Raw genomic sequence first — 19,509 nt, forward strand, 5'->3', positions numbered from 1 at the left:
ACTACCAGGGAGCAGCTGGGCCGGGGCCCTCGGGCTCCAGCAAGCTGCTCCTTGCCACTAGATGCTTCAGTCCCCGCAGTGTGTCCTTTGGCCTGGGGATGGGGCTCTGCAGTCCTGCAGGGAGGGGCGGCACGAGCGGGCGGGCAGAGCGAGTGCAGACCTGCTGCTGCTGGACAAGGACCTTGCGGCAGGAGACCACCATGCTGCAGACCTGGAAGACACGCGCAGCCCAGTGCAGGTGGCTGGAACAAAAGTATGAGTAGGGGGCCTCACTCTCTCTCTCTCTCTCTCTCTCTCTCTCTCTGCCCTCACCACCCTATGGGTGCCTGGGTTCTGTTGCTGCAGCCTTGGACCCTGCTGCAGCCCCCTGTTACATGTATGCCTGCACAGGGCTGCCCTTGCCTATTGCTGCTAAGCATAGGGTGAGTCTTTCTGCACCCTCTATCATTTGGCTTTGCTGTTTGAACAGCACAAAACTTGATTTTGCAGTGTGAAAACCAATCTCATGCTTGCTTGCAGGAGCAAAGGGCAGGTTCCTACCTGCGGTCCACGTGGGCCTCCAGCACCGTGCTCTGGCCACACTTCTGCTCAGGTGATCAGCGGGGCGAGGTTGGAACTCTCTTCTGGCACCTGCTCACCCTCTGGTGACTGCCGCTGCCTGCGCTCACCTGCAGCAGCAGCACAAAGTGGCTGCTGGGCTGGGGGTGCTTGGGCTGGAGCATGCCCTGCATGCATTGGGCATAAGGGTGCAGAGCACCTTGCTCAGTCACTCACTCAGTGATCTCAGCAGCCTCTTGCCCAAAGTCTCCTCGGAACTGCTGGGAGAGGAGCCGCTCCCGACCTCCCTTCCTGGGGACTCTGCCTCCAGCCCAGGGCCGCAGCACTCCCTGTCTGCAAGAGCCCAGCCTCCCTGCAGTGCCCCGGGGCAGCCCGAGCCCCCACTGCCCCTGAGCTCTGCCCCCAGCCCAACTCACCCTGCTGCTCACCACCATCCTGCTGCTCTGCCAGCTCCTCCTGGATGAAGGGGATGGCCTCCATGCGCAGGCACACAGAGTCACTGGGGCTGCGCTGACCCTCAGACCGGCTGTTCTTCTCAATCAGGAGGGTGGTGGTGTCCTCTTTGGGTGTTTGTGGGGTGCCCCGAGCTGTTGAAGCCTTTGTTGAGTCCCTGTCAAAGGCTTCCACATCAGGGGACTGGGGCGAGCTGTCCATGCGGCTGGCCACCAGCGCGTTCTGGTACTGCTGCCGGGTCACCTGGGCATACAGTGGGACATTCACATGGCTCTGAGGGCAGCAGGGTGCTCCAAGGAATGCAGGGGTGGCACAGCCCGCCCAGCCATACCTTGACAAATTGGACATCACAAAGAATGTGCACGGAGTAGTCGGGTGTGTAGATGTTATTGCTGCTGCTGTAGAGTTGCATGGTGCTGCCCCCGTAGTCACTGTGCTCCCGGTTTGGGGACTCGGAGCGGTTGAGCCCGCTGCACCGCGAGGGGGACCGGTTCACTGGGGAGAGGTGGGAGGCAGAGAGAGGGGAGAGAAGAAGGGAGAAGACATCATGCTTAATCGGGTATCCTTGTTGCATCCAGCAGCTGTGCCCCATTGGCTCATCCATGCCTGGAAGAAGCACTTGGGGCAAGAAACCTTCACCCAGCTGTGGGGCAGCAGTGGCCACCCCACCTCCTGCCGTCCTCTTGTCACCCTGCCCCCCGGCACCCTCTTCCTGCTTTCCTTGTGCCACCCCATGCAGGGTGCAGTGCTGTCAGGGTAAATGTGCCTGCTGCAGGGTGTCCCACAAAGCAAGCAGGGCAGCACACTAACTGATGGCTTGTAATATACAGCATGATAGATTTTGTCTGGTCAGTGATTTATTAGAGAACAAAGGCAGCTTGCTCCTCACATAGGTGACATCAACATATCGCTGACTTTGCTCTGCTGCTAAAATGCCCTCCTGACTTCAGTTCCCAGAAAGCAAGCTCAGCAGGTCAGCATGCACGCGGAGCTGTGGCTAACCACGGTCAGCAGCAGCAAGCAGACAGGAAACATAAGCACCACATGCAGGAAATTAAATTTATGGGAAGTGCAAAAAAAGCCCAATCCATTTAAGGCTCTTGTTTCTCCCCACCCCCTTCTTTATGGGTCGAGGCAGGTGAGGCACCTGCAGGACTGCCCAGGCCCCTGCCCAAAGCTGGGGGCCATTACCTGGAGAGCCAGCCAGGGAGTCCCCTCTGCTGAAGGCGAAGGTACGGGACACTGAGACAGGCACTGCAGGGACAGGTGTGGGAGGGCAGGGAGGAGACATGTAAGAAGGAGCACATATGAGGAAAAATAAAGATGCAATTATGCACCAGGCTGGGCCCCAAACTCCCCACTCCTCCCCCAGTGACTCTTCTTTGTGTCATCCCTGGACAAAAACCTAATGCAAATAAACATCTGAGCATAGTGCTGAGTACTGTCAGAGATGCTTCATCCCACTGGGAGCAAAAGTCCAAGTGATAGCAGTGGAGAAACGTGCCTGACCTCCTGCTTTGCCCTGCTCCAGGCTTCGCACCTGCCCTGGCCACCAACACCAATAAGGGAGGGTTCAATAAGGGAGTTGTATAACCGGAGTTAATTAATAAGCAGTTGTTAAATACCCAAGAGTTGGCATTTGCATCAGCACATCATTTCTCCACTGAGCTCTGGAGCAGAGCTGGAGCTGCTCATTGGGGAGCACACCCACTGTCCCTCCATTGCCACGAGAGGTGCCTCTAAATACCTACACAGGAAGGACGATCCCGCCACGCTGCCCACTTTCCGCACATCGTTATCTGCAATGACAACAAGGATGCATGAGCTGCACAGGAGGGGTACTGTGTGCATCTCACCCTTGTCCCCCAGTGAGCAGAAGTGAGGGCAGGGCTGGAGGGCCCACAGAGCCCTTACCCGAGGAGACGACAGCCATGATGGCAGGGACTCCATAGTAAGTGAATGCCCCGTTCTCAAAGCGCAGCCCTTCCTTGCCAACCTCCACCTCCACTTTTCCCTGGAAGGAGGAGGGAAACCCACTCAGAAAGGCCACCCTGTGCCACCCTGGGTCAACCCATGTCAACACGTGCCACCCTGCACCCCTCTGCCCCACACCTGCAGGATGAGCACAAAGTAGTCGACGGGGCGGTTGCGCTGGTAGAGGTAATGCTCTGCTGCCTTCTTGTTCTTGCGGTCATACTTCAGCTCCTGGATGACATTGGGGTGCTTGAGGAGCCGCAGCAGGATCTTCTCGGAGAGGTATGGGGACTTGAAGGGCTCCACCTCTATTGGGAGGCGATACAGGGGTGCTCAGTGGGGCTGGGGGACAATGGGGTGCTGGGAGCCCACCTCCCCACAGCACTTACACCTCAGTGCATGCTGAGCCAAACTCAAGGCCATTGCATCCCATTTCTCCCCCAGGCTAAGGGTACCTGTAGCCATGAAGCGATGTGTCGCCAGCAGGAGCTGCGGGGAGATCTTCACCTTCATCTCGCTGTCTGACAGCCTGAAGATGGAGAAGTCCTGGGGCTTGCGGCCCCGGTGGGGCACACGTTCCTTTTTCCGGTTGTCCGCTGTGGGCAGAGGGTGGAGGTTAACCACAGAGGCACACCTGGCTCACATCGAGGCAGGGAAGCAGAGGGGTGGACAAACCATGCTGGGCAACACCTGGGAGGCAAAGCATGCTGCTGCCTTCAGAACAAGGCTGGGGCTGATCTGCCTCCAGCACAAAATGTTCCTTAACATTGGACCAGCATCCCTCCATCATCCTTGTCTGGGGAAGGACGGCAGTTTGCTTTGCCCCTTTCCTACCCACACCTCTGCCTGTCTGTGGGCTCCCACCCTGGCTCCTGCCACCGCAGTAGCTGCTCCAGGACACTAACTGTACAGATCCGTCTCATCCAGGATCTCAGATTTGATGATCTCCTCAATGACATCCTCAAGGGTGACAATGCCCATCACCTCGTAGAATGGGTCTCCTTCCCCTTCGTTGTTCACCCGCTGCACGATGGCCAGGTGAGACTTCCCTGCAGGGAGAGAGCAGACAGTGAGATTTCCACCTGGCCAGAGGCATCCCGGCACTGTGAGTCAGTGAGATGAGTCTGGTGGGACAGGGACAAGATCACAACCACACCTCAAAGCTGCCCAATGCCTGAACCAGCTGCTCCCTCCACCAGCTGTGCCCTGCTTATCCATGACCTCACTGGCATGAAGAAGCTCCAATGGAGGAAGGAGACATCCTCCAGCACAGAAATATGAGCATGTCTTTGGGCTCTACTGGTGTCCCCCATCCCCCAGTGTTCGCTCATTCTGTTGTTAATTATCTTTCCTACCAAACTGCCAGGATTAGCTCCCCCACTATCCATCACTGTCTGGACGATACTAATGCCTCTCCTAAAACAGACAAAGCCTCCAGCCTTTCGCAACGGCAGCTGATTTTAATGCAGAAATGCATACGTTTGTTTGCAGCTTTCAGCTCATCTCCTGCAGAACTCCTGGGCGAACCATCTGGACATGGAGCCTGAACACTTTGCAAGCCATCAGCTTACACGAGAACATCTTCTCCAAACCCTGCCACAATGACACCGCATTACCTTACATAGGCTGGGACCAGAGCTTTCCTTCAGCTGAAGTAACAGTGACCCCTGCACAGCAGTGCCTATGGTTCCCAATCACAATGTCACCCTCCCTGAGCTGGTGGCTGTGCTGACACACTCAGCTTCCTTGCTTTTGGCACCCTTTGAGCATCACTATCTGTGTTCACATGTCCAGCTCTCAGTAAGCTGTTTTGACTTGCTCAGCTTCTCCATTCCCTTACTGTCTGTTCTGGTCTCTGCTCCTCAGCAGCTCACCTAGAACCCAGTCTCCAAGCCCTTTACAACCATCTTTCATCAGCACCATATCCAACAGCTTCCTTCCTGCTTGTTCTCTCTCTGGGGTCTCCCCTTGCAGCACCCTGTGCCTGCAGCATGCAAATTCTAACCCTACTACGGGCACTGCGGATCCTGAGGGAAGCTAAAAATACCCTTTTCTCCCCCAAAACCTGGAGCTGATCTCCTGAAGCAGCAGTGGTTACCCACGGTGGGACAGGGATGGGCAGTCTGGAGCTGTCCTCATGGGGAACAGGCGACCTTCCAATAACCCTGCCCTGGATCTGGGACAAACAAATGATGTTTCTCAGACAGAGATCAGCTTTATACATTGCTCACATTAAAGTTTGGGCATTTTCCACAGGATAAATTCCCTCCTCCTCACACCAAGCTTTCATTGCAAGATTTCAGAGAGCAGCTCACCACCTCCCACGCCTACAGAATTAGAAACGAGAACATCACATCATAGCAAGTAGCAGTGTTTTTCTTCCCAGAAAGCTGGAGATGCACTTTAAAAACCCAAATCAATAGCCTGGAGGTGCCGAACCTTCAGCGCGTTCCTTGGGCCAGGCAATTTCCCCCGTTGTGCACAGCAGTTTGTGCACACTGTGTGTTCCGTGGATAGTAAAGCAAAATGGCTCAGGACTTGAAAAGCAAAAAGAAGCCGAGTTGGCTGCAGCACAGCAGCAACAGCTACGTTTCATCTCAGTAAAGTCCAACTTTTGAAAGCAGCTCCTTTGCCAAACCCCACTCCCAAGCGCTGGGGCCATCTGCTCTCCTACGAGCCCTTGGGTGAGTGCACAGAGGGGAGAAGTTATTTCTTTTGGCCCAGAGCTCATTGCTAATGACATTTACATGCAACCCAAAACCACCAGGCCCTTACAAAAAGCTTAGGTGCTACTTAAAGGCAGTCAGAGAGTAATGGAGGCCATTCTTCTTTTGGCCAAGCACCTCCACTGACGCTGTAATTTACAGAGAAACAGGACTCCAGCCCTATGCTCACACAGCAGCTAATCTGATTGCTTAGAGAGAACCCGGCACCATTAGACTGGGAGGGTCTGACCACACTGGGGCAGAGCCAGGAGCACTGTCAGCCCGCTCAGGAGTTTCACAGAAAATAAACACTCAGAGCTATGCTATAAACCCCCAGCTCTGCAGGCTGACACGCAGGTGAGCAGCACAGCAGGCACCCAGCAGTGGGCTGGGCTCAGCCCCCACTCCCCCACAGCTGTACCCAGCTTTTCCTTTGGGTCTGGTTTCCCAGCTGAGGGAGATGATCTCATTTTCAAAGTGCTGCTCTTGGAGCAGACCTTAAAATTTGGCAGTGAGGTGCCTTGCCTGTGGCTTGGGTGTGCAGTTATATGTGGGAGCTGCTGTGCTCACCCAGAGCTGGTGAGTATGGGAGCAGGTACAAGGGCTGGAGCTGGGCAAAGTGGAAGTTGTGTCTGAGGCAGGGTGATATAGGGACAGTGCAGGGGGTGGCAGCTCTTCTCTAGCATCATCCTGGAGATTTGCTTCAGTTGGAGTGCAGTCAAGAGAGATCTATCACTCAAACAAAACAACAAGCTTGATCTAAAACAGCTTTAAGAGCTGTGAAACTGATCCCAAAAGCTGCGCTATTGTAGCCACTGCTTGATGGTTCCAGTGGAATGAATTAAAAGGGCTAACAGCCCTACCACTACTGTCATATGTGGCTTCATGGAGGTATCAGTGATGCAGCAGTGAAACACTTGAGAATCAAAGCCAGTTTGGCAAATGCTAGAGCAAATGAGCAACTAACTTCATGTGTGCAAAGGGCTGCTCTGTACAGGAAGCCCATAGGTGACTGAGTGCCTGCTCAGCGTGAATGCAACGGTAGTGAATTCTTTATGAGCTATGCAAAAGCTGCTCTTTTCAGTCAACAGCTTTGCTGAGAAGTTCATGCCTTAAAAGTGCTGAATTACACAGCTAAAGCTTCTAGAAGGAGCTGATACCTGAACAGAAAGCTGAAGCTTTGTGCCCAACTTTAGGAGCCTTGATTTCTGGCGGTAATGGATCCACTCCAAAGTGTCCTTCCTGATGGGAGAACATAGTCTGAGCACATGGAAATGCCTTTGCTTTCAGGAAAGAAAGTGCTGTTGGCTGCAAATATAGCCCAGGATCCTTCCTTACTGTTTTTTTATGTAGGTGCTCTGCCAGAGGAATGCTGAAGATGCCTTAGCATTGTCTCTTGTTCCATGAGATGAGCACTAAGCAGGTAATTTACTTTTGTGCATCAGGGTGATGTGTGGGCACCCAGATCTATGAGGAGTCAGGGCTATGAAAAGGGGAGAACCACACAACCTTACCTAGCCCAGGCCTTCCTTGGGGATGAGAACTCCATCAACATTCTTCTGTTTCTACTGGAGCACAAAAGTCTCTTGTACTCTGCTCTGGTGCTTTTCCTAATCCTAGGGAGAACTTGGGGAAAGATGGGGGCATGAGCTTTTTGGAGCAGCTGATGTATTATGGTTGGCAAAACAGATGGAGAAGGGCAAGAAGGAGATCAGAACAGACACAATCTCATCTTCCATCAGCTGTGTGTTGGCCTGCTGGGTATGCTGCTCCCTGCCCACAAATGGTAAACCCAAAACCTAAATATTTCCAAAGGGGAAATGCAGAATGTTTTTTAGAGATGTCCTTGTTGTAGGCCACTTTATTCCTACCCATGAGGCCAGGAGGGAAGTGCCTCCCCCCAACCCTGAAGGTCCCAGCTCAGTGCTGGGGCAGGGAGCAGCGCAGCACTCACACATTGAGGCTCAGAGCAGTGTTCTGGGGGGAAATGAGAGTTGCAGGAGGAGCTGCAGCATGATTCACCTCCACCAGGTTTTGTGTAGCAGCACCTCACCCACTTGCAGCCTGGCAGCTCAGGGTTCCTGTAGGCTCTGGGCTCACACAGCTGGAATATGAGCACTACCTCACCAGGATGCCCAATAACTGTGGGTTCAGGAGGAGGGCTGCAAGAACAGCAGCTGAAATAGCACTGATCCCAGCTCTTGGCACACATAAGAACCTTTCTCAGATTTTTTCGATTGCAGACATCTAATAGAGGCTGTGCAGTATTTATAAAAGCAAAGACAGAGCCTGGGGCAGAACTGTTCCCTGCTCAGCAGGAAGCTCACTGCTGGAGGATTTACTTTTAGCAGCTTTTAAAAGGCACCAAACCATCAGAGAATAATTGGAGCTGCACCTCAGCCTCCGGCCTCTGGAGAGATGATGATGGCATGAGCAAATTTCCACTGCTCCCGTGCCAGAGGAAGGTGACCTTCTGAAAGGTGCCACTTCTGCACATAGAACTCCCCCTAGGAGATGTGCTGGCAAAATCCATAAGTGACTTTTAATGGAGTGTCATGGTTCTATGCTTTTTTTTGTTTTTGTTTTTTGTTTTTGGGTTTCAGTATTCCACATCAAAACATCATGTAGTGTACGGGGCATTAAAGTGTCACTGCCCCAATCCCAGGTACCTATCCCTGTACATTACAGCAGTCACGGGATCTGGCCCTTCCGGGTGGGGGGGGCGCTCTCTTGCTGCCTGGCAGTGGGTGCTGGAGGTGCTTTCCTAGCCGTTCCAAGCTTTTCAGGTTTGACTCGGTCCCGGGAACTCTCTCTCTCATCTTGTCTGATTTATTAATCTCAATTTCAATTAAATTGTATATATTGTGTTATCTTGTATTCCAATATTATAGTAAAATAAGTTTTCCTCCATAGATTGTTGCCTCTGCTCTTTTCCTCCCTTCCTTCCTTCCCATTTTTTGTGGGACTGGGGTGGGGGGGGGAGGGCAGAGGCCTGTCGCCCCTGTCACGGACATAGATTGATCTGGTCAACTCCATGACAGATTTTTGGCGCCCAACGTGGGGCAAGACTGCTTTTTAGCTTTTAGAACGAATCTCTTTTTCTCTCTGCTCTTAGAGAGCTTCGTTAAGGAGCATTATCAGTAGTTCAGGTTTCTGTGCTGGAAAACCTGACCTTGAAAGATTAGGCGTACTGCCAGTGTTCTGGGATATTTGTAAACTTTGAGCACTACTTAGTCTGAGTAGTGCCTTTTTTTCTTTTTTTTTTCCCTCCTCTTGGTAGCTTCAATTCATTAACCCTTTTTTAGCAAGCACCAGCGATGAACCCACTCGTTATCGTGGGGGTGCTGGGTAAAGGATTTAAAGCAATGGTGTTAGTCACAACCTACTGGCCAATAATCCATCTCACACTTGTGTGTTGTGGAATTGCATTCATATATAACTACCTAAGGGCACTGATGGAGACACCTATGTTTTACCTATTTGCAATGTGGTATGATTTGAACTTTGACATCTACATCCCAGAAGGAATGGCTAATTTCACAAACAACTACATCCCAAATGGAATAGCTAATTTTACAAACAACACAATGTTCAGACCAGTCTCTGGGTTTTCTTCTCGGTATGTCAAACGTTTTTTGAATCCTGAATTAATACCCATGTTGTTGTTCGCGTCATCAATTTTCCTGAATGTATTCCAATTCATTCGTAATAAGGGAAAGGAGTCTCTTCCAAAACTAGAGAATGATGATTGGCAGGGAATATGGAGAGGTTTAGGAAAGGTTTTAGAAGCATGGGGACCCGTAGTGTCATGGGATTTTACTCTTGAACACCTGTGGGATCCTGAGAAACTAAGCCAGTATTTGAGTCAGGGACTATGCGGCTTACATAAATCTAAGGAGGTACAACTTATTTGGGGTTTGGCTTGTGCTTACCGTGCCCTATACAATACCATTCTGGAGAGAGAGAGTTTCCGAGCTGAGGTTCAAGCCAAAGGGGAAAATCCCCAAGTCAAATCTAATCAATCACAGGAGACACCAGTAACAATACCAGTTGCTCCTGTGGAGGGCAAGAAATGGAAACGAGTGTCTTCGCGTCTTGAACGAAAAAGAGAAGAAGAGGAGGAGGAGGTGGAGGAAGATCCAGGCGAGGGGCCCTCCTCAGAACCACCACCATCGCGAAAGGCAAAAGGGAAAACTAAGAGACATGCAGAAGAGAGTGATGAAGAGGAAGTCTCTATTACTACTCGCCGGCCTCTAAAGATGACTGAAATCCAAGGTTCAAGAAAGGAGTTTACACGGCGCCCGAATGAAACTCTTGTTTCCTGGTTGGTTCGCTGTTGGGACAGTGGGGCCCATAGCTTGTCTCTGGATGGTAATGAAGCTTGCCAACTAGGTGCCATTGCCAGAGATCCAGCTATTGATAGAGGAATTAGTCAATGTTCGGATGAGGCTGCCTCCCTCTGGGAACGAGTGTTAATAGCCATGAAGGAAAAGTATCCCTTCAAAAATGGCTTGAAGATTGCAATGAAGAAATGGGATACAGTTGAAAAGGCTATCCAGTATTTGAGGGAAATAGGCGTGGTGGAAATGCTGTATAACCCTAACTTTGTTCCTAACCACCCACAACAAAACCGCGACCCTGAAAAAGTGAGGACAACGCCTGAGATATGGCAGAAAATCGTGACAACAGCGCCGGACAAATATGCCGCTACACTAACATCAGTATGTGACAGATACCAAGAACAACAGAGAACGCCCTTAGCTTATGAATTAATTGTTACGCTCCAAAACTATGAACAACTGCTGTCCCCAATTCATGCTGCCGTTGCTGCTATATCAAAAATGATGGAGCAAGTGTCTCAACTGATTAACCGTGACAAACCTGTAGCAGTATCAGAGACGCTTGATGAAGATCAGGATAATCAAATGAGTCTAGCGAAGGAGGTGAAGGAGATGATGAAATTTTGGCGAGCCCACCTAACTAAAGACGATGAACCTTCCTTCTTACGTGCACCATCAAAAATCTCAGCTGTTAGAGGCAAACGCTCTCCGGCTCAAGTAAGGGATAATACACCGCGAATTGCCTTATGGTATTACCTACGTGACCATGGAGAAGACGTGAGGAAGTGGCACGGTCAACCTACTCCTGTACTACGAGCCCGGGTGAAAGAATTACAAGGCAGATCAATCACCAGTGTAGTTGCTCCAGTTACCACAGGTAATGAATAGAGGGGCCCTGCCCTCAGTCAGGGGGGGGGAAGGGATAATAGAGTATATTGGACTGTGTGGATTCGATGGCCTGGCACATCAGAACCACTGAAATATAAGGCACTGGTGGACACTGGTGCACAGTGCACTCTGATGCCCTTGAGTCATGAAGGGACAGAATCAATCCATATTTCTGGAGTGACCGGGGGCTCTCAAGAATTGACTGTGTTGGAGGCTGAGATAAGCCTCACTGGTAAGGACTGGCAAAAACATCCTATTGTGGCGGGCCCAGGGGCTCCATGTATACTAGGTATTGATTATCTCAGAAGGGGGCATTTCAAGGATCCTAAGGGGTATCGATGGGCCTTTGGAATAGCTGCTGTGGACACAGACAACATTAAGCAGCTGTCTGTTTTGCCTGGCCTGTCAGAAGATCCGTCTGTTGTGGGGCTGCTGCAAGTAAAAGAGCAACAGGTACCTATTGCTACAAAAACGCACAGGTGGCAGTACCGCACCAACAGGGATTCCTTGCTCCCCATTCATAAGTTGATTCATCAACTAGAGAGCCAGGGAGTGATCAGCAAAACTCACTCGCCTTTTAACAGCCCCATATGGCCAGTGCGTAAAGCCAGTGGAGAATGGAGGCTGACGGTGGACTACCGTGGCCTGAATGAAGTCACACCCCCACTGAGTGCTGCTGTGCCGGACATGTTAGAACTCCAGTATGAACTGGAGTCAAAAGCAACCAAATGGTATGCCACCATTGACATTGCTAATGCCTTCTTTTCCATCTCTTTGGCCAAAGAATGTAAGCCACAGTTTGCTTTCACATGGAGGGGCGTTCAGTATACCTGGAACCGTTTGCCCCAGGGGTGGAAACACAGCCCGACCATTTGCCATGGGTTGATCCAAACTGTATTGGAACAGGGCAGTGCTCCTGAGCACCTGCAGTACATTGATGACATCATTGTGTGGGGTGATACAGCAGAAGAAGTCTTCACGAAAGGAGAGCGAATAATCCAAATTCTTCTGAGTGCTGGTTTTGCTATTAAGCGGAGCAAAGTGAAAGGACCTGCCCAGGAGATTCAATTCCTAGGTATAAAATGGCAAGATGGCCGTCGTCACATCCCGACAGATGTGATCGATAAAATCACTGCTATGTCTCCACCCACTAGCAAAAGAGAGACACAATCTTTTCTGGGTGCAGTGGGCTTTTGGAGAATGCATGTTCCAAACTACAGCCTCATTGTGAGTCCCCTTTATTATGTGACGCGAATGAGAAATGAGTTTACATGGGGCCCTGAGCAGCAGCAGGCTTTTGAACAGATTAAACAGGAGATAGCCCGTGCCGTGGCCCTAGGGCCAGTACGGACGGGACAGGGTATAAAGAACATCCTCTACACTGCTGCTGGAGAGAACGGTCCCACTTGGAGTTTGTGGCAAAGAGCCTCAGGAGAGACCCAAGGCCGACCCCTGGGATTCTGGAGTCGAGCCTACAGGGGGTCGGAAGAGGGCTACACTCCAACTGAGAAGGAGATCTTAGCCGCGTATGAGGGGGTTCGGGCTGCTTCTGAAGTAGTCGGTACTGACACACAGCTCCTTCTGGCACCTCGACTGCCAGTGCTGAACTGGATGTTTAAAGGAAAGGTTCCCTCCACCCATCATGCTACTGATGCCACTTGGAGCAAGTGGATTGCACTGATTACACAACGAGCACGGATGGGGAACCTCAGCCGTCCAGGAATCCTAGAGGTCATCATGGACTGGCCTGAAGGTAAAAAGTTTGGAACACCACCAGGAGAAGAAGTAGCTCGTGCTAAAGAGGCCCCACCATACAATGAACTACCAGAGAATGAAAAGAAATATGCCCTGTTTACAGATGGATCGTGTCGTATTGTGGGAAAGCATCGCAGATGGAAATCTGCTGTGTGGAGCCCCACACGACAAGTTGCAGAGGCCACTGAAGGGAAAGGCGAATCAAGCCAATTTGCAGAGGTAAAGGCTGTCCAACTGGCCTTAGATGTCGCTGAACGGGAGAGGTGGCCAATGCTCTATCTCTACACTGACTCATGGATGGTAGCAAATGCCTTATGGGGGTGGTTACAGCAGTGGGAGCAAAATAACAGGCAAAGAAGGGGTAAACCTATTTGGGCTGCTGAACTGTGGAAAGACATTGCTGCCCGAACAAAGACTATAGTTGTAAAGGTGCGCCGTGTAGATGCTCATGTGCCCAAGAGTCGGGCTACTGAAGAACAGCAAAACAACCATCAGGTAGACCGAGCTGCCAAAATTGAGGTGGCTCAAATAGACCTGGACTGGCAGAACAAGGGTGAATTATTTCTAGCTCGATGGGCCCATGAGACCTCAGGTCATCAAGGGAGAGATGCAACATACAAATGGGCTAGAGACCGAGGGGTGGACTTAACTATGGATGCCATTGCACAGGTTATTCATAACTGTGAAACATGTGCCATCATCAAACAAACCAAGAGGATGAAACCTCTCTGGGAGGAAGGGCAATGGCAAAAGTATAAATATGGGGAGGCATGGCAGATTGATTATATCACCTTGCCACGATCTCGCAATGGTAAGCATTATGTGCTTACTATGGTGGAGGCAACCACTGGGTGGCTCGAAACATATGCAGTACCCCATGCTACCGCCCGAAACACCATACTGGGTCTCGAGAAACAAGTCCTGTGGCGACATGGCACCCCAGAAAGAATTGAGTCAGATAATGGGACTCATTTCAAAAATTCTCTTGTAAATACTTGGGCCAAAGATCATGGCATTGAGTGGATTTACCATATTCCCTACCATGCACCAGCCTCTGGTAAAATTGAACGATACAATGGATTGTTAAAAACGATGCTAAAAGCACTGGGTGGCGGAACATTTAAGCACTGGGAGAAGCATTTGGCAGAAGCTACCTGGTTAGTCAATACCAGAGGATCTATCAATCGTGATGGTCCTAACCAATCCAGTTCCCTACATACCGTAGAGGGAGATAAAGTCCCCGTTGTACATGTAAAGAACATGTTAGGAAAGGCAGTTTGGGTTCTTCCAGCTTCTGGAAAGGGCAAACCTCTCCGTGGTACAGTTTTTGCCCAGGGACCAGGATCCACTTGGTGGATAATGCAGAAGAATGGGGATGTCCAATGTGTACCACAAGGAAACTTGATGCCGGGGGAGTGCAGTCAGTAATTCTATGTATATATATATATATATGTATATAGCCATGTGTGAGTAATGCATTTTAATCATTTTTTTGTTTGTTTGTATATATGTATATATATTTTAAGCATGATGTAACGATGTAGAATAAGGGGTGGAATGTCATGGTTCTATGTTTTTTTTGTTTTTGTTTTTTGTTTTTGGGTTTCAGTATTCCACATCAAAACATCATGTAGTGTACGGGGCATTAAAGTGTCACTGCCCCAATCCCAGGTACCTATCCCTGTACATTACAGCAGTCACGGGATCTGGCCCTTCCGGGTGGGGGGGGCGCTCTCTTGCTGCCTGGCAGTGGGTGCTGGAGGTGCTTTCCTAGCCGTTCCAAGCTTTTCAGGTTTGACTCGGTCCCGGGAACTCTCTCTCTCATCTTGTCTGATTTATTAATCTCAATTTCAATTAAATTGTATATATTGTGTTATCTTGTATTCCAATATTATAGTAAAATAAGTTTTCCTCCATAGATTGTTGCCTCTGCTCTTTTCCTCCCTTCCTTCCTTCCCATTTTTTGTGGGACTGGGGCGGGGGGGGGAGGGCAGAGGCCTGTCGCCCCTGTCACGGACATAGATTGATCTGGTCAACTCCGTGACATAGAGAGAGACTGTGACTTCCCCAAAGCCACCTACAGAGCAGGGCGTTGCGGCTGGAGGAAGGGCTCCCCGTGGCCGCAGGGCTGCAGGCATTGCTGTGGCTACCTGCTGGGGATGGGGAGAGCAGGTTGTACTGACCATGGCATTGCATGCTGCCTGTATGCATACAGCTCTCTTCCTGGCTCTGTTCTCCTAAGGGCAGTTTTCTTTTAGTGGGACCTCATCTGCCCCTCTGCGTTGTTTTGCTTTGCTAAACTCGGTACAGCAACCTGCAGCTGATGGTCTGCACAGGTAGGACTGCACAGTGAGGGAGAAGGAATGCATTGGGTAAACAGGGATCATGCAGTGTGAGAACAGCAAGCCAGAGGGGAGGGAAAAAGGACAAAGCTGAGCGAGGTGTGAGAGAGTCGCAAAGCACTGCGTTTAATCATACACTGACATTTTCAGTAGGAACAAATGTTTGTGTACTATGGCAAGGAGTTCAGGCAGGGAAACTGAGTGCAGCTTTTGCATTATGCAAAAACTGACATTATAGATGTAGAGAATGTGGCAGAACATTAATCGCTGCTGAAACACAGATCTGGAAGTAAATATTGCCATCCAGGAAGGGAAGATTGAAAACCTGGTGGGTATTTTGTATAAGCATGGCAATAGCCGAAAGAAACCAGGGGACAGAGTAACTGTTAATCATGGGAGAAGGAAAAGAAAGTTAGGAAGGAGAGGTTGCTGTAGAAGTTTGTTGGGGATGGAAGTGCTTCTCCTTAGTTGGGACTTTCATTTCCTCGAAGGAGGCTAGATCCTATCACCGGGAGCAGTTGCTGTCCTGCTTAATGTGTGAAGTGCTTAATGCCCTCATTAGCGGCTCAGTGAGCCAACCAGCCCACTTGCTAATTAGCAGAGGTGTCACAGAAGACCTGGAAGTAGAAAGCAATCTTGACTGGATCCAACAAGATACTTTGCTGTAATTCAAATGGACACAGAAAATGAGACAGTGATGAAGTTTCTTAATAACAAATGGGAAATCTTTATTTTAGAAATTAAGTAGTCGAGTGAACTGGGTTGGAGGCAGCTGGGAGCCAACATATGTGGCAGTGCAGGAACTGGAGCCTTTGAAACTGAGAGAAGAAGAGTTAGGAGGGGCTCAAGTCTGGGGGCGACCACCTACAGACACGAGGTACTGGGGGTGAATGAAGGGCTAGAAATAGGGAAAAGATGCATTAGAAGAGACCAGCAACGCCAGGGGATAAGAACATGGTGGGGGGAAGAGCTGGAACTACTACACATTGAGCTGGGTTAGGTTGTAAGATCAAAAGCAGGAGTTCTCAGCCATGTGGTTAGAAAACACAAGGAGAAATGACGGAGGAGCAGACAGAATATTGAGGGACAGCTCTACAAAGGAGCCACAGCAAAATGCCCCAGAAGACCATGATGGCAAACAGATGTGGGGGAGGAAGAGCCTGAAGCAAAGTGCCAGGAGTTTAATGGAGCAAAGCAGCAGAAGGTAAAGAACCTTCACTAGAGATGGGGGACAAGTATGGGGAGAGCTGGTGGCAACGTGTGTGAGTGTCCTTGTCACTTGAGGGAGTGACACACAGAAAACACCTTCAAGGTGGAGGGGCAAGGAAAGGGCAGGGAGCTAAGCAAGCACAGGTCCATTCCTATGGGTCTATTGATCCATAGGGTACCAAGCTGTCGAACAAATCTGGAAAGAGAAGTAGCTGAATGCGTCAAAGTAAATCAGATAAAGTGCAGGAAGGTTGATGGGGAAGACTGTGCCGAAGTCATCTGACATCCCAGGGAACAGCTGACTCTGGACAAGGCAGAGGTGGGGAGATCTCAAGTGAGCTTTGTAACATATATGCAGGAAACCAAAGTGTAGAAAGAATTGCAAGGCATACGGTGCTTGGTGCTGTGCAGAGCTCCTCATCCTGTGTCCCCTGGAGGTGGTGGGGATGCAGAGATGACCTGCATGTCCCCATGTGCCCTCCTGGTATGCAGAAAACCGGTCTGCCGCTGCCCCCCAGCTCTGAGAACCAGCAGGGGATGACTCAGAGGCTTTCTCTGCATGGCGTGGAGCAGATTGGCCCTTCTCACATGATCAGCTCTGCTTGTGGCAGAGCAGCCGCAGGCAGCTGGGAGCTGTGTTACATAACGCAGGCTGGCACTGCTGCAGCCATTTCTTAAAGGTTCGCTCATCGCGGTGTGACGTACTGAGCAACACACAGCAAAACGCTCACGGTTCCCAGTGGGGGAAAAGCCACATGCTGTGTGTATTCACAAGGAAGAGTTAATGAAATACAGCACAGCTTCACTGGGGCTGCTGGCAGCTCTTTATGAATACTGCCACAGCTGTACAGAAAGCAGAGCTCTTTCTAGGGGTTTAGGCTGTTTTTCTTTAAACCACGTGCTCAGAACCACTCTCTATCTGCTGCTTCTCCCTGCTAAGCTGAAAACGCAAGAACTGAGTAACGAGATGCCATCTGCCCTATGTTCACCTGTGCAGAATAGAGTGATGAACAGAGGGGTGGGCAGGCTACTCTGCACCACCTTGAGACCCTGCGGGATGCCTCATCCAGAGCACAGCAGCCACCAGTGCCAAAGGCACTCATGACCTCGGCAGAACCATAGGCATGGCCACGCTGCAGGCCTCAGTCCCCCCAGGGCTGACTTACTAGTGGACTCCAAGCACATGCAAGGGCCCGACTCCCCCCAGTACCCGTGGTACCTGCCGGGTCCTGTTGGAGGGTGACACTGGGTGGGCTGAGCAGGGACCGGAGGGGATACAGGGGGAGCCCAGGGATGGCAGCCCTGCAGCCTCACCCTTCTTGAACTCCTCGAGCAGCGTGTCGAGGCGCGTGTCATTGAAGACGCAGTGGAGCGGGCGGCGGTAGAAGCGGGTGACGGTCTGCAGCGGGGTGCAGTCATCGGGGTCAACAAAGGCCAGGTCTTTGACAAAGAGCAGGTCGACGATGTTGTCACGCCGGTCGCCCTCGTAGACAGGGATGCGCGTGTAGCCGGAGCGAAGGATCTCGGAGACGGTGGTGAAATCCAGCACAGCGTCGGCACGCAGCATGAAGCAGTCGGCCAGTGGCGTCAGCACGTCCTCCACTACTTTGGTGCGCAGCTCCAGCGCTCCCTGCACCATGGCCAACTCCTCCCGCACCAGGTCGCCGTGGGGCCCGGCGGCGCGCAGCGTCTCCAGCAGCCGCTCCCGCGTGGAGAAGACGCTGAGCTCCTGCCGGAGCGCCCAGTCCAGCAGCCGGCTGAGCGGGTAGCACAGCGGGAAAGCGGCCAGCATCAGCAGCCGGGTGAGGCACAGCGTGCGCGACGCGATGGCCAGCCCGTGCCGCGAGCACACCGAGTAGGGCAGCACCTCGCCACCCAGGAAGACGGCGGCCGCGCACAGCAGCACCGGCAGCCACGGCACTCCACGCGGCCCTCCGCCAGCCGCCGGCCCTCCGCCGGGCAGCGACGCGCACAGCCAGCCGGCCAGCGCCGCGTTGGCCCCCGCCTGGCCCAGCAGCAGCGTGCACAGCAGGTAGGTGCCTCCGCCGCCGCGCACCGCCTGCACCCGCCGCGCCTGCTCCCGCTCGGCGGCCGAGCCGCTGTTGCGCAGGACGCGGAGCTCCAGCGGGTCCAGCGAGAGCAGCGAGAGGCGCAGCCCGCTGAACAGCGCCGACAGCCCCAGCAGCAGCAGCGCGCCCAGCGCCCGCAGCCAGCCCGCCTCGGGCAGCGGCAGCAGCCAGGCGCCCAGCCCGGGGGAGGCCGGCCGCACCCGCAGCAGGAAGCCGCCCGCCGCGCCGTGATGCGCCCACGCCCGCCCGTCCCACGCGCACAGCGAGAAGAGCCGCCCGCCCGGCGCCGCCGCCGCTTCGCCCTTGCGCGGCTCTCGCACCCGCACCTCGGCCAGCGCCGAGCCCGCCGCGCCGCCCGAGCGCAGCGGCCCCACCACCTCCACGTCCGAGGCCCAGGCGCTGCGCTCCCGGCACCGCTCCGCCGGGCCCCGCGCCGCTTTCCCCCCTCCCGCCGCCGCCGCCTCCTCGATGAAGACCAAGCGCGGCTCCCTCTCGCCCGCCGGCCCGCGGCTGCCGTTGCCCTCGGGCTGCGGCTGGAAGTAGAGGCGCAGCAGGAAGCGGCTGCCCTCGGCCGCCTGCACCGCGCCGCCCTCCAGGGACACCCGGCCCGGCGCCGTGTCCTCGGGCCGCAGCCCCAGCAGCCAGGCGGCCCCGGCCGGCGGCCGCGGGGACAGCGAGAAGAAGAGCAGCAGCACCGCGCCCCGGCTCCGGCCCCAGCCGCCGCCGCCGCGCCCCGGGCCCGCCGCCGCCATGCCGGCACCGCAGCGCCCGCACCGCACCGGGACTGCAGCGGGGGAGCCGGCGCGGCGCGGCGCGGCGAGGAGCGGAGCGGAGCGGCGGCACACGTGGGCCGGGGGGCGGGCAGCCGCCGCGCCACGTGCGGTCAGAGCCGGCCCGCGGGAGGGGCGGGGGCAGCGCTGCCGGGAAAACACGCGTGGGGAGCGGTGGGGTGCGGGGTACGGCAGTGGGGTGCCACGGGAACGTCCGTCCCCGCTTCCATCCGTTTAGCATTCCCTGGCTAAGGAACGAACGGAGCGCCCTGTAATGAAGGTTTATTCTCGTTTCTGTATTACTGTGGCTAGAGCTGGTGGAGAGCGCAAGGAGATCTGACAGCTTCAGCAGTGGGTGCCGAAGGAGTTCCCCAACTGGGAAGCGTTAGCTCTTGCTAGCAGGTAATCTCGTCTTGAAACTGTTGGGTCTTCCCTGGTCCAATATC

General features: G+C 53.0%; 1 protein-coding gene across 1 annotated transcript; it reads right to left on the bottom strand.

Moving 5' to 3' along the window:
• Positions 1–588: 588 nt before the first annotated feature.
• CNNM1 (cyclin and CBS domain divalent metal cation transport mediator 1) lies at positions 589–19,187 on the bottom strand (the record flags this gene model as incomplete). The annotated part of the gene is made up of 11 exons (XM_079536563.1): positions 17,539–19,187; positions 3,891–4,034; positions 3,441–3,581; positions 3,124–3,293; positions 2,926–3,025; positions 2,763–2,810; positions 2,203–2,265; positions 1,343–1,506; positions 975–1,254; positions 775–891; positions 589–668 (listed from the first exon to the last, which is right to left on the bottom strand). The coding sequence occupies exons 1-11, from the start codon at positions 19,043–19,045 to the stop codon at positions 589–591; spliced, it is 2,814 nt and encodes a 937-aa protein (XP_079392689.1). The 5' UTR covers positions 19,046–19,187.
• Positions 19,188–19,509: the final 322 nt, after the last annotated feature.

The sequence above is a fragment of the Tetrao urogallus genome, assembly GCF_951394365.1.
Source record: "Tetrao urogallus genome assembly, chromosome: 5".
In the NCBI taxonomy this organism is placed as follows: Eukaryota; Metazoa; Chordata; class Aves; order Galliformes; family Phasianidae; genus Tetrao; species Tetrao urogallus.